The 13,345-nt window shown below is 60.3% G+C and overlaps 1 protein-coding gene across 1 annotated transcript in view; it reads right to left on the minus strand.

Annotated features, from left to right (window-relative positions):
- Positions 1–13,345, minus strand: part of AGAP3 (ArfGAP with GTPase domain, ankyrin repeat and PH domain 3) — a 66,909-nt gene that overhangs the window by 16,611 nt on the left and 36,953 nt on the right. The window contains exons 10-13 of the mRNA XM_063303161.1: positions 10,482–10,586; positions 8,547–8,718; positions 3,014–3,193; positions 435–596 (exon numbers count right to left, since the gene is read on the minus strand). Coding sequence (XP_063159231.1) covers positions 435–596; positions 3,014–3,193; positions 8,547–8,718; positions 10,482–10,586 — 619 coding nt within the window. The remainder of the gene's footprint in view (positions 1–434; positions 597–3,013; positions 3,194–8,546; positions 8,719–10,481; positions 10,587–13,345) is intronic.

The following is a 13,345-nucleotide window of genomic DNA, read 5'->3' on the forward strand; positions in this document are numbered from 1 at the left end:
TTTCTCGCAACTTAATGCCTTGTGTGAACGTGGCTTGTCGGGTCAGTTTACGTTTAATCAAGTTGTGTGAACCCAGAGAACGACGCACTCCATTTTGTCCCTTCAGAAACCTGAACGACAGTGCCCTGCCCAGTTCCCCACATGCTGCCCGCGTCCAGCTGATCTGCAACATATTGGCCTCTGGCTCTGCCGACGTGAATCCGCCCCCACCTGCATCCAAACCCCAGAGGACGGCCCAGATGCTTGTTCCCTGTGCCCCTCCTTCACCTAAATGGACAGGCTGAGACGGGGCGCTCTGCACACGCACACAGGCTCTGCAGCAGAGCAGGAAGAGAAGAGGCCGGGCTCCTGACAAGGCCAACGGTGCCCCCTGCCCTGGAGACAGCTAGCCCGTTCCCTGCTCCTGCCACCGGGGAAGAGGCCCCCAAGCTCACCTTCAGCCACGGTGCCTGCCCCATCAGGCCGGCCCGTGCCCGTGCTCTTTTTCCGACGGTGCTTTTTCCGGTTGGCATGAGGGGATGGCGGGGGCTCCAGCTTTGGGCTAGCCGTGCTGGAGACGTTGGGGCTGGAACTCAGGGAGTCGCCGGCACCATTGGCTGAAGGCAGAGGAGAGAGAAAGAAGTCAGACCCCACTGGCCCCCGTCCCCCCCCACCTCCAAAGGGCTCCCGTGCCCAGGCAGGGCCGCTGCAGACCCCTGCCAGGGGAATGAAGAGACACATCTCTAGCTGCCACGCGCCAAATTTATCCTCAATCATACTGTTCCTTACAATTAATAGCAGAATTAGAAACAATCAGGGAGCTGGCTAATTACTGTCAATTAGAGTGCACTAATCAAGCTCGATCACACACGCGCACACGCGCACACACACACACACGCTGCCACGGCTCTCACCATTAAATGTCAAATTTCATTAGAGACCAGCAACAAAATCAGAATGCTGACATTCAGTTCCACCGCGGTGCAGCGAGTGCCTGCCTCCAATCAGCGAAACAGCGGAAGCTGTCCCGCCAGGAGCGCTGGGCCCCTGGGGCCTGCCCACCCCTCTGCTGGCCTGGAACCCGGGCCACCCGCCCAGGGAGCGCAGGGGCAGGGAAATTGGAGGGGCCGAGCACCATCCCTCTGCTAGCACTGCCCTCCCCCAGGCACTCCTGTGCTGAAGGCGGGGGTGGGGGGAACGGAGGGGGCCTGTTCTCCCAGGGCCTCAGCCCTTCCCAAATGGCAACTGGTGAGTGTTGTGCCAGATGGCATGCCCTGGCAAAGGCCCCAGGGCTACCAGTGAGGCCCTCCCCTCGGAGCACCCAGGCAGGCAAGGTGGGTGCAGAGCCCAGGGAAGGCATTGGGGCCGAGTCCCACAAGCAGGGTCCTGCCAAAGCACATCCTGGGTGTGGCAGGTCCAACTGCATCCAGGGGCCACGCGGCAGGGAGCAGGAACAGCAACGGATCCTCCTGGCCTCTAATGGAGGTTCGAGGGCCAGCAATCCAACTGGCTGCTGTTGGTTGCTCCGTTTCTCTAGGAGACCGGCCCAGCTGCTCCCTGGGGACAAAGCAGGCTCCCGCGTGGGCAGGTGCATCGGACACCTGGAGCAGAGGCAGTCCGCTACCCTCGTATCGGGACAGCAGACCCTGGGCGGAAGGGGTCCCTGCTGCTCTGCAGCCACCTCTGGGCGGGCCTCGGGAGGCTCCAGGCAGGCTGGCCCCTAGCTCCCCACCCAGGTGGCTGGCTGCGATTTCCTGGGCGAGTGCTACCCCCACATCAGGTCAGCAGGCAGGGCTCTCCTGGCACCGCCACCACCCAGCTGGCCTTTCCCAGGGCCTCCCTGCAGGAATGGCCCCCCATCTCCCGCCCGCCTGGCCCCAGAGCTGCACGGGAGCGCCTGCGAGCGCCCCTTCCGGCACTCTGCAGCAGGGTGCCCTGGGCCCTTCCAACGCGGGCCAGGACGGGCCCTCTGCCGGGCCTGCCCCGGCTGGCTGGCTGGCTGGTTCTGCCACCACCGCCCGCTCGCTCTGCCCCATCAGCAGTAACAGTCTGATTAATTCACTTCCAGCAGGGAGCTGATGGGCCCAATGATGGAGGCGCTGCATCAGGCGCGCTGAAATTGATAGTTTTTCACAGTTACAAATGAGGAGCCTCCCCAGCTCCAAATGGCGGCGGCGCAGTCGGACTCCGGTAATGATCATAAAGAGGCTCTCTTTAAACTGCGAAAGCCCCTGGGAGTGGGGGGGGTGGGGGCGGCTGCCGCGCTAATGAGAACGACAAGGGGGCGAACAGGCATGGAAATGGCTGCTCCACTCTTGATGTGCATTTAACTGCTTTTTTACTGCGGCGGTAGAGCCAGGAAGCACCGAGTGATGGATGCCGCACAGAAGCATTTATTTTCCAATTCGGCAAAGTGGCTACATTGGGAAATGTATGAATTATTTTAATTCACTCAACTGTCCTGAAACACCCGTGCTGGAGGGAGGCAGGCAAGCCAGAGAGGCGCTGGCGGGGGCTTCTGCATGTTCTGCTCAGCCAGCTGCAGGCCAAGCCCACGTTCAGGCAGCTGGAGAAGCAGCTCGCCCGGCTTTCCAGGTTCTGGAGGCACACCAGCCCGCCCACCAGCCCTCCCTGCCCAGGGTTCAGACCAGACGAGCCTTCCCCCTCCTGGGCTGCACAGAAGAACGGCCTCCCCCTCAATAGCCCACTGCAGGCTCCAGCTGGGCAGCAGAGACTCTTCCCCACCTCCTCAGTGCCAGTGCCACAGGTCCTCCAGATGCAGGAGTGTCCCTGCAGGGCACAGAAGGCACAGAAGAACAGGCCGTCCCAGGAGCACAGGACGGCAGGCAGAGGGCATGGGGTGTCCCCAAACTGGCCAGTCTCTCTGTCCACCGCTAGCCGAGATTGATTCCTGCACAGAGAGTCAGCAGGGACGCATCCACAGGTTCCCCAGCCCTGGAGAGCCAAGGGGAGACACCAAGTTGCCAGTGCCCTCCTCTCCTCCCCTCTGGACACGCACAAGGGTGCCACTCACCTGGGTTGGGCGTGCCACTGGGGATCACAACCACTTCGCTCCACTGGTCCGCGCTGGAGACAGAGTAGGAACGCTGGTGTATGCCGCTGCCTTCCGGCTTCAGGCTGAACCCCCCCAGGTTCGTGCCGCTGCCCGAGCGTTCCGAATGCAGAGAGGTGCTGCTGGCTGAGTGGGGAGCACCTGTGAGGGGGACGGAGAGGCTGGCTAAAGGCACAGCTGCCCCAACAGCACCTAACCCCTGAAAGAAGCTTCTCAGCCAGGCCAGGCTAGGCTAGCATGTCTGGGAAAACGTCTGTCTCCTGGCCCAAGCAGGCTGGGAAATTGGAGGTGAGGCAAGTGGGGCTTGTCCAGGGCTTAATCACACCACCCACCTCCCACTTTGTGGCAGGACATCCAAGGCCCCACCTCAGAACCCACGTGGGTGGAAAGAATAGAACTGGGGCCAAGCTGAAGCAAAACAGCCAAGGTCCCACCGGGCAGCAATGCCCAGGACACCCGCACCCAAGAGTTCAGGCCAGGACCCTTGGGAACGGCTCGATGGGGTGCTCCGTGGCCTGGGTGGCATGGCAGCAGCAACAGGCCATGGAAGGGCTCCTGCAGCCCTGCGGTGACGCCTTCCCTGTGGGGCCAGGCCCTGCCGCAATGGAGAAGGCATTAAGTCACACTGTGGCAGTGGGAGCACTTGGTTTCTTTACAAGCAGGAGCAGCTCTGAACCCCAGGAGACTGGCTGCACCATGTGGGCTGTGCTTTGCACACTCCCTCGCGCGCTTTGGCACAGCTTCTCTTACAAGACAGCCAACTTCAGACACAGGGAGGCTGCAGAGAGGGCTACCATAATCAGCAGGGACACTGCTGTTGGGCAGGGAGAGGGGCTGACAGGGATCAGAAAGCAAGCTGCACCCCCGCCCCAGCCGGGCTCGAGGGGCAGCCAAGCCCACAAGGTCCATGGCCTCCCAATAGGGTCCGCCCCCGGGACCCCATGCCTCTCTCTGCAGGAAGTCCACCCACAAGGCTCTGAGGAGGGCGAGAGGCTGCATCCCCCGGCGGCCAAGAGGGATCCAAGAGACCGCTCGGCAAGGTGGGGGAGCTGCAGCCCCACAGGCACCCCCACCCCTTAGTCTCCGTCACTGCCAGGGTGGCAGCGACCTGCTCCGCTGCGCTCCCCCCACCCAGGTTCAGCGCCTCAAAAACATGTGTAAAACCATGACACTGACTTTGCCTCTAATTAGCCCTTAATTTACAAGACAGACTCAGAAGGGTAATTAGCTGACGCTCAGCTCCCGACTCCGCATCCATCTCTCTTGCTGCCATCCCTGGCAGGAGGGTAAACCCAGCACCGGCACCAGCCACTGCCACAGCCGCCCCCGAGTTTTACGGTCAGGCAGCCTCCACAGCGCTTTGTGCCCAGCCCTCTACCTGCGGGGGTCTGGATCCGGCCGATCCCCATGAAGGTCTCCTGGAAGAGCACCTGACTGGAGGCTGCACCTTAAAGCCCTTTCTTGGGATGCCAACGCCCCCCCGCCCGGCTCTTCCAGATCCAGTTTTGGTGCTGAGAACACCGTCTCCCAACCCATTGCTCTGGGCCAGCTGGGGAGTCAGGCCTTCCTCAGGCCGGTTCTGGCCAGGGTCACACTCCAGCAGGGAATTCCCAGATCAAAAGGCCCTGGAACCCAGCATGGCTGGACCACGTGCAGGATGAAGGGAAGGCAGCCTAGTGGGAGTCATGAAGCACATCATAGTGGGGTCTTGCAGCTAGCAGGGGGTTGCACTAGATGACCTCCAAGGTCCCCTGCAAGTCAAACATGTGATGGCTCTACAAAGGGCCACACGCAAGACCAGATTGAAGTCCTGCTGCTACAGGCCGGAGTGTCCTATGAGGTGAGAGGATCGGGGCAGCAACAGGAACCTGGAAACACTCAGTTCCCCAACTTTGGCCTATACGCCATTCCGTTTCTGGAGACTCTGCGTATAGCAACATAAATTGAAGCTTTAAAAAACCCATCAGTAACCTAAAGAGAGAAGGCACGGATGAGTCCCCACAGGTGCCCCACAGATGGCGCTTTCCCAGACTAGGCATCCTAAGTCACCTTAACCCTCTCCTGGATCATGCCGGACAGGCAGATTCAACCCAGAGCAGGTGGTCTCAGAAGTGTCCGGGGCCCGAGCCACGCAGGACTTGCGAGGTGACGACCAGTGCCTTGAAGCACACTTGAAGCAGACCGGCAGCCAACATGGCTCCAAAGTAGCTGTGTGCCAGAGGGAGAGTTCAGTCTGCCCACAACGGCAGCCACAGCTACATGTCAGACTACCAAAGTCTTCAAGGGCAGCCCACGCAGGGCAAAGTGCAGTCATCCAGCCATGAGCTACCCAAGCACAGCTCCTCCTCCAGAATTTGCCCCATAAAATGGAGCCTTGTCAAGACCTCCTGGCTACAGCACTGACCGTGTGTCAGCTGGCTGAGCAGGCAGAGAGGTGGGCATGTTCCAGGAGCGTAAGCATAGGCAATCTTTTTTCTCTCTCTCAGGCCTGGAAAGGCCACAGGGAAGATGGGAATAAGGGAAAAAGATCTCACAGCCTGGGATAGTTTTTCTCAAAGCATGTACTTTAAGCAAGTAATTTGAATGCTCCTGGTTGGGGCCAGCGTTTTAGTTAAAAAGAACAAGGAACTTCTGCTGAAAACTGGCTTTATTTTTTACGCCCTCTGGGAGGCCCCCACAAACAGGGCTGGGGGAGTGCAGGCACCCCCAGACCAGGTGAGGGCACTCTGGCCTGCCAGGCCATTGCGTGGGAATCCACCTGGCTGCCTGGAAGCTGGTTAAAATGACCCACTCCCACAGGACGGGGTCCATGGTCATCCACTCTGTCATCCTGCCTTGACTTCAACCTGGCAATGGTAGTTTGAGAGGGCATCCCCTGCCACACCTGTGCTTTGCGCCTTTTAGCTAAGATGCTTGTGAGGGTGGGCAGCCCAGTGCTACAGAGAGCCTCGCCTCCAAAGAGGGCCCGCTCACCAGGGCCAGCAGCAGTTCTCAGGGGGGGAGGGCGGTCAACCCCCTCTGTTGTTGGGGAACCGTTTCCTGAGAGATGCTGGACTTGGAACTGAGCAGGGTGATCCACAGGCTCTGAATGCTGCCCTTGGGGAGAGGCAGGAAGAACCCCTGCCAGCACAGACCGCCCATGGAGAGCAGAGTGGGGGTAGCGGCTGAGGGGCCCGGATAGTAGAAGAGAAAGGAAAGACCGAAACTGGGCTCAGGAGACACAGCTGCAACTGCATTTGCAAGAGCCCAATGCTGCTACCTTGAAGATGCAAACGTATTATTAATTTCAGTAAAGAGGTGTTCTGTTTGATGCACCTTTCTCTAAAAAGGTAATTTCTCTTATTTTCACAAGATAGCACCACTAATTGCTGGGTGCTGTTCTGGAGCCCAGAGAGGAGTACCTTCTGTCCAGGGCCATGCACCACCATGTGTGCCTGCCCTGCACGTAGCATAAGGAAGGTTGGTCTTCCTGAGAGAGGCAGAGCCTCGGGTCGCTCTCATGCTGCAGGGACCAATGAGCATCCAAGGGGAGCAGAGCAGCACGGCTCTGCCGGGTCCCTTGGTCTCCAGCAAGGAAGGTGAGCCACATCACGCCCGCCAGGGGAAGGACTGCGCTGGCCCTTGGCAGGCCCACCGTGGAGGGAAGCAGGTCTTTTCACCAAAAAGGCAGCTAGGGAGAGCCAATCCTGCTGTTTCAGAAAAGCGTGGGGGGTGGGGGGGCTCCCAAGCAATCCTGCTGTGCAGAAAGGGGCCGGTTTCTTCCTCCACTCAGAAGGAAGGGCAGGCTACATCTCCCCCATCGCGCCCCACCTCCCCACTTCTCCTGTCCTGCTTCAATGTCATAACCCCCGTAGTGCACAGCGAAGCGCTGGCGAAACAAGGAACCCTTTTCTTTGTTAATTCTTCCCTCATTACATTTGAAATTCCACAATCAGTGTGCACTGTAATTGTCGAATTTGATGCTAATGATTAATGAATTAAACATGGATCCATCAATTAGTCCTTGGAGAATAATTCTGCATAAAGCAGCGGATAATGTAATTACAGTAACAAAGATAATGAGATGTTAACATCGACGGAGCCCTACGTGACAAGATCGCAGCAGGCAAGGCAAGCAGGCTTGGGGGAGCCAATCGCACTCTCTGCCCCTGTGGCGCTGGGGGGGGGAGCGTGTAGGGGGGGGAAGCTCGGCCAGGGCGAAGGGCAGAGCGCCTGCCAGAGATGCTCCTTCAGAACGGAGCAATCCTGCAAAGGAGCATCAGCCTCGCCAGGGTGGCAGCCCTCGAGCTTCCCCCAGCTGTGCAGGGGACCCCCGGTCCCCAAGGTAGGGACTGAGCGCGAAACCCTGGGATGAGCTAGGCTTGCAGGGGGCGAGGAGGGGGATAGAGGCTGCACAGGCCAGCTTCTACAGAGGGAAGGAAGACCAGCCCTCTCTCCGCTGGGCCCTCCACAGCTCTTCACGGAAAGCAGGTCCCCCTCGTTCGTGACACTGCTCTGTACAGTGCCCTGCACCTGGCAAAGGACTCAGGGGGGCAGACACCCTGCTGCTCGACCCCGAGGCAGCCCAGCCAGGGCAGCAGCACGCCGGTGCACCCAAAGCCCAGACCGTGGAGAGCTGAGCAGATCTAAGTGACACAAGATCCTGGAAGGGGGGAGGAGGGGAAGGTGGACCTGGGGGGGAGGGGGAGAGCTCACGCAGCTACAGTGACTGGCACAGGGACCTACAGCCTCAGAAGCAGAGGAGCCCCAGACCCATTGCACCCCAAGCTTTTTGGCTAGGACCACGGCTAAGTGAGCTGCTCAGACGCCCCGAAACGGGTCCCTGCAAACTGCTGTGCTATGGCAGCCCCAAAGGCAGGAAGGGGCTGTGCGACCCATGGCAAGCCAGAGGCCCTCCTCCCCTTCTGAGAGCAAGAAGGCCCAAGCTGCCACAGCTGCCATGCACTGGGTCAGGATGCCAAGCGGAGGCTCCTCTCGGCCAGGGACCCCCCCCCCTTTGTGGCACCCTGCCCCCTCCTCAAGCAACGGCTGCGTTGGCAGGCAAAATCAAGCTCCCGCTTCGCAAACTTCCCAACTTCAGAGGGCTTGGATGCTCAGCCGTAATGGGGCTTTAATGCTAGTTATTTGCATTTAATTAGACACGGAAAACTGTTAATAGAGCCAGCGCTCAGCTCATCTTCTCCTCCCTTCCCTCCATCACGCCTTCGACATCCCATTAGAGGAAAGCTGGAACTGCCGAAGGCGTGCGCATTGGGCCTGCCGCCGGCCGCCCCCCACCAGGAGCTGGGCCCTGGTCAGGCTTGGCCACTGCAGGCAAATCGAGTGCAGGGAGGCCCGGAAGCGGCATAGTAGCTGCTCCTGTGGTGCTGCTGGCCGGCAAGGCCTCATTCGCCCCCTGGCCAGCCTCTGCGCCATCTGCAGCTGAAGGGGCCAGGAGGGCCACCGCGGCCAACAGCCCCCTCCCATGAGCCACCCCCCAGCCCGTGGCTCTTACTGGATCCTCCGGGGAATGGCAGGGCGCTCCTCTCCTTGGCCAGGCCGTTGGTCTTGGGGCTGGCACCAGGGGCAGAGGTGGCGGCGGCGGCCCGGGGAAGCCTTTTGCCCGGCACCTTCACAGTGGTCCTCAGCAGGTCTATCTCCTTCCCGTGGATGTTCTGCATATAGTCCTGGGGGGAAGGGGGGAGGGCAGACAGGTTGGATTGGCCCCATCCCCGATTGCTTCCTCCCCACCAGACTTCAGCTGTCATGCTGGGGCGGGGGAGGGCAACCCACTCAGAGGCCTGGAAAAATTTCCTGCCCCAGCCCCATAACTCTGAAGGGAGGGCTGGAAAAAGCTGCTGCTCATTCACCCGCTGTTCGAGGCAGGGATCCTCAGGCTGCTGAGACCATTATAGCCCCCGCAGGGGAAGGCGATATTCTCAGACCCAGGGAGTTCGGCCCCACCCCCTCCACCCGCAGCCTGGGCTCCCACTCCCTGGCTGGGACCTCCGGCCTCCCGACGTCTTCATTGCTGCGTCCAGGGAGCAGCAGACAAGCCAGCCTGAGGACCGCCTGGTGAGCGCTTTCCTGTCCCTCCCAATGCCGTGCCAAGAGGGCGGGGGCCAGGTCCCGCTTCCTTCCAAGAGAGCAGTGGGGAGACTGCGCCAGTTCACAAGGAGGCTGCCTTCTCAGCAGCGTTCCCCAAGCCAGCCCGCCGCCACCTCGGTTCCACCCCTGCCAGGGGCAGCCCCAGCCCGCCTGCTGCCCAGCCCCACTGCCTCCTCCAGGAGAGTCGGAGGATTTCCCCTGCCTCAGCAGAACCGTGGCTGGGTGCTCCTGGGCTGTCTGCCTGCCTGCCTGCTGCTGGAGAGCACCACCCTGCCATCCACCACGGTCACCAACGTGCGGCATTTATTGCCTGCCATAAAACAGCAATTTCTTCCCAAGCCTCCTCGCTAATTACCCAGCCAGTTCTCTCATTTCATTTTATTACTGGAATTAACAACGAGTTCAAAGCGTGGAAAGCTATTAAGATGTGTGATTAAGCCACATTCAATTAGCTTCTACAAACAATTTAATTGATGTTGCAGATAGAATTAACAGAAGGTGATTGTGTGAATGGCTTCAATGGCTGCAAAATGGGAGGGGCTTCCCTGGCACCACTGCCACCCCCTCTGCGTCTTCGCTACTCAGGAGGGAGGAAGGGAGGAAGGAGGGCAGAGGCGGCCCAAAGCGGCCCGGCCAGGTGCAGGGATGGTGGCCCTCCCTGGAGAGAGGGCCTGCTCAGTCAGGGGGGGTGCTCCCTCCCTTCCTGCGAAAGGTCTCCCTTTCCTCAGGCACTCGTGGGGTGCCCCTGGCCAGGGTGCGGGGATTGTGCTCCCAAGAGAATCCGGAATTGGCCGTTGTGCTGCCCTGCAGTTTGGGGACAGAGAGGAGCTCGGGGAGCAGGGCAAGGGCTTCTGCAGGGCCCCGGGTCTCCTGCAGCCTCTTCAGAAAGCGCCAGACTTTTCTCCACCACTAAGGGGACCAAAGTGGTGTGCAGTCCATCAAACTCAACACATGCCAAGGCACGCCGACTGCAGACAGAAAAATAAACAGGCCTGGCGGGGCCCACGGTGGCAGGGAAGGTGGCGGGGGCCCACTGGTCCCTGGGATCAGGCAAGGTGGGGGCCACTCTCCTCTGCCCTGTTTCGGGGGCAGCCGCACCTCATCTGGGGCACTGCAGGTAATGTGGTGGTACTCGGCCTTGCCCACAAACTGTGCTCGGGAGCAAGCTGAGCAGCAGCAGAAGCCATTAGCAACCCAGTGGGGGAGCAGCAAAGACGGATGGGGTGACACAGGTGCCTCCCTGGCACTGGTGACAAACAGCCGACAAGGTGCCGTGGCACAGCCGGCCTCCATGGCCCTCTGCAAACAGGAGCCAGGCCCCGGCATTCCCACGAACACTCACATGGAGGCTGGGGTGGTAGGTAAGGACTCCATTGTCACACAAAGTCACGTACTTCTTCTTCCACTCCTTGTTGAGGGATTTTCCACTGCGCTTCAGGAGGACTCCCTGCGGGACGAAGAGCACCGGGCATCAGCAGGATCCCTGCCGGGTCTCACCTCCCCTGCCAGGCCCTTTGCTTGAGGGCTTCCACATGACAGCCTCCCACCTTCTTCCTGCCAACCCGACACCAGCCCCACCCCAGCCTCTTGCGGGTCTCCCTGGGGTCACTCAGCAGGGCCCGCTTCTGCCCCACAGCCCCTCCAGTTTTGTGGGAGGCAGGCTCCCCGTCTGCCAGAGCCTGAATCCCAGCTTTGCTCTGGGGTGCAGGTACATGGGCGATGCCAGCATTCCAGCAGGAACTCCATCTTCCAGCCAGAGGCCAGCGTCCTACTCCTGTCCAGGACTAACTTCCACCATATAAATCCTAGATCCAAGCCAAGGAATTGCCTCAAAACTGCAGCTCCGCAGGGCCAACCTTCTTCTCACTGGTCCCAAGCACCAGCCTGCGTCAGTCTTGCCAAGACAGGCACGCTGCAGAGAAAGGCTGCCGCCAGCGGGGCCCCGATGCTCAGCCCAGAGCATTTCATGGCATGCCTTCCTGGTTCTTGGCTGCCACGCCAAAAGCAGGGATGCCCAAGCCCCCCACCCAGCTTTCTCCCCCATCTACTTGCACCTCACACATCAACCAGAACAAAAGTTGGGCAAGGCATGTGTTTTGAGTGACCCAGATCTGCCATCTCAAGTAACAGAAAGAGGGTCAGGAAAACCGGTTCATGTATCGAACCAAAATGCTGGCAAAGCTGAACCTCTGCCTGGTCTTCCCTGTGCCCCAAATTGAGGCATGAGGTCCATGAAGGTGCCGTCAAGGGCCGTTCCGCCGGACAAATGTTGGCCCGCTGCTGCTGCTGCTACAGCAGGGCACCGGGATCAGATGCCCTCTGGAGAATAAGGCGGCAGCAGAGCAGAGGTAAGGCCCTGCCTTGGGCTGCCCCGAGGGACCAGTTCCCTTGGTCTGGCCTGGGGGCATCCTGCAGGCCTTCAGGGGCGCCGTGGTCTGCGTCTGGGCGAATGCACACAGCAACTCCCAGCCTGGACCTCAGCAAAGCATCCGCCAGGGACCAGCGCAGCTGCAACCCTCCCCTGCTGTCTCCCCAGTCAGAAACGGGCAGATTCTCAACCCCCTGCACCCCTTCCCTTGAGCAGCAGCCAGAAGAGCTGCTGGCAGTACAACCCACAGGACCTTCCCTCTTGTGCTGCAGAAGCCCCAGATGCAGCCCCAGAAACCAGGTTTTAGCCTCTTCTGTCCCAAGTGTGTGCAAAAATAAACCGCCCCAACTTGGGATCCCAAGCAGGATGCTGCCAAATACCAGGTGTGGGTGGGTGGGTGGGTTTTGAACAAGCAGCATTTTAGGGTGCAACAGATTCTGCACCAAATTATGGTCAGGCGGGAAGCTAGTGGGTGACTGGGGGGGGCGGGGCGGAATGGGGACACTTCTGCCAGCGCCACCAGTGGGGCTGAGGCACAGAGTGGCCAGCAACCCACAAGTTGCCCAGTGCCCCCCTGCTCCCTCCTCTCCTCCCCTGGCAGGCGCCCAGCACAACCCTCATGACCGTCCCCTCCTCAAAGAGCAGCAATCCCCCCCACGGGGGCTTCCCCCACGCCTGGCTCCCTCAGCCCCCGCCTGCACAGCTGAGGATGGCTGGAGGACTGGCATTGGAGGTATCAGCCCCCCCACCATCATGGAGGCGGCAGCAGCGGTGGCGGCGGTGGCAGCAACAATATACGGGGTAATGAAGCAGGGAGTGCCAATGGCCCCCACAGGACTCGTTTCCTCCACAAATCTCCCTTCCGCTCACTTTTCGCTAAGAATTTTAACACCAAACTTAATTGTAAAGTCGCGTATTGATTGGAAAATGCAAATGGCAATTTAAATGTAATCTAAGCTCCCAGCATGATCCCTGCTCCCTCCAAGGAGGAACCCCCGGCCCAGCCTGCACCGGAGCCAACAGACTGGGCAGGGCCAGGCTGGGGGTGCCAGATGGGGCCCCAGAAGAGGCCAGTGACTGGCCCCCCCGAGGGCCGCCGCCACCCCTGCTTCCTGGCCCATGGTGGGCCCACAGGGACAGGGGGTGGGAGAGCATCAAGCATCCAGACACACATGTTGTGTGTCCCGTGGCCACAGGGACTGGCCCTGTCCTGTCCCACAGCCTTTCTAGCCAGGCCAGAGAACAGTTTTGCAGCAAATGGGGGGGGGGTCTTTACATAGCAAGGGGAGGTCCCGCAGAGACCAGACTAACGCGAGGAGATGGGAAGACCAGAGGGGGAGGGGCTCCCACTCTGCAAGCCCAATTCTCCCCTAAAAAGGCTACCTGCCCCCACCCCAGGAGCCATCCCAGGCAGGGCAGGGCTGACGGCCTTCAGGAAACTCCACAGACCCCCTGCTTCCAGTCACCTGCCTGCAGGGAGGCCAGACAAGCCCCCCCACTTTTTCCCTTTCTGGAAGAGCCCAGTGGAGCCTTTCACCCAAAAAGGTCAGGAGACCCTCCCTCCCCCAGTGAGCTGCTGCACAGAAACTTGGGCCGGGCAGAAACTGCAGCCACACAGTGGTGGGCATGGAGCATTGTGGAGGTGGAAGAGAACGGCAGCTCCTGCCTATAGAGGGTCCCAAACTGGACAGGGCTGTGTCCAGCATGGCCAAAGCAGAACCGGCCATGGAGAAGACCGAGCTGACAGGGGGTCCCTCCAAAGAAGAGCAGTTGCCCCCCAGCACCGCCTCCCGGGTACAGAGGCAGGAAGGCCTCCGGAGCCCCCTGGCACAGCCCCC

The sequence above is a fragment of the Candoia aspera genome, chromosome 4 (assembly GCF_035149785.1).
Source record: "Candoia aspera isolate rCanAsp1 chromosome 4, rCanAsp1.hap2, whole genome shotgun sequence".
Lineage (NCBI taxonomy): Eukaryota > Metazoa > Chordata > Lepidosauria > Squamata > Boidae > Candoia > Candoia aspera.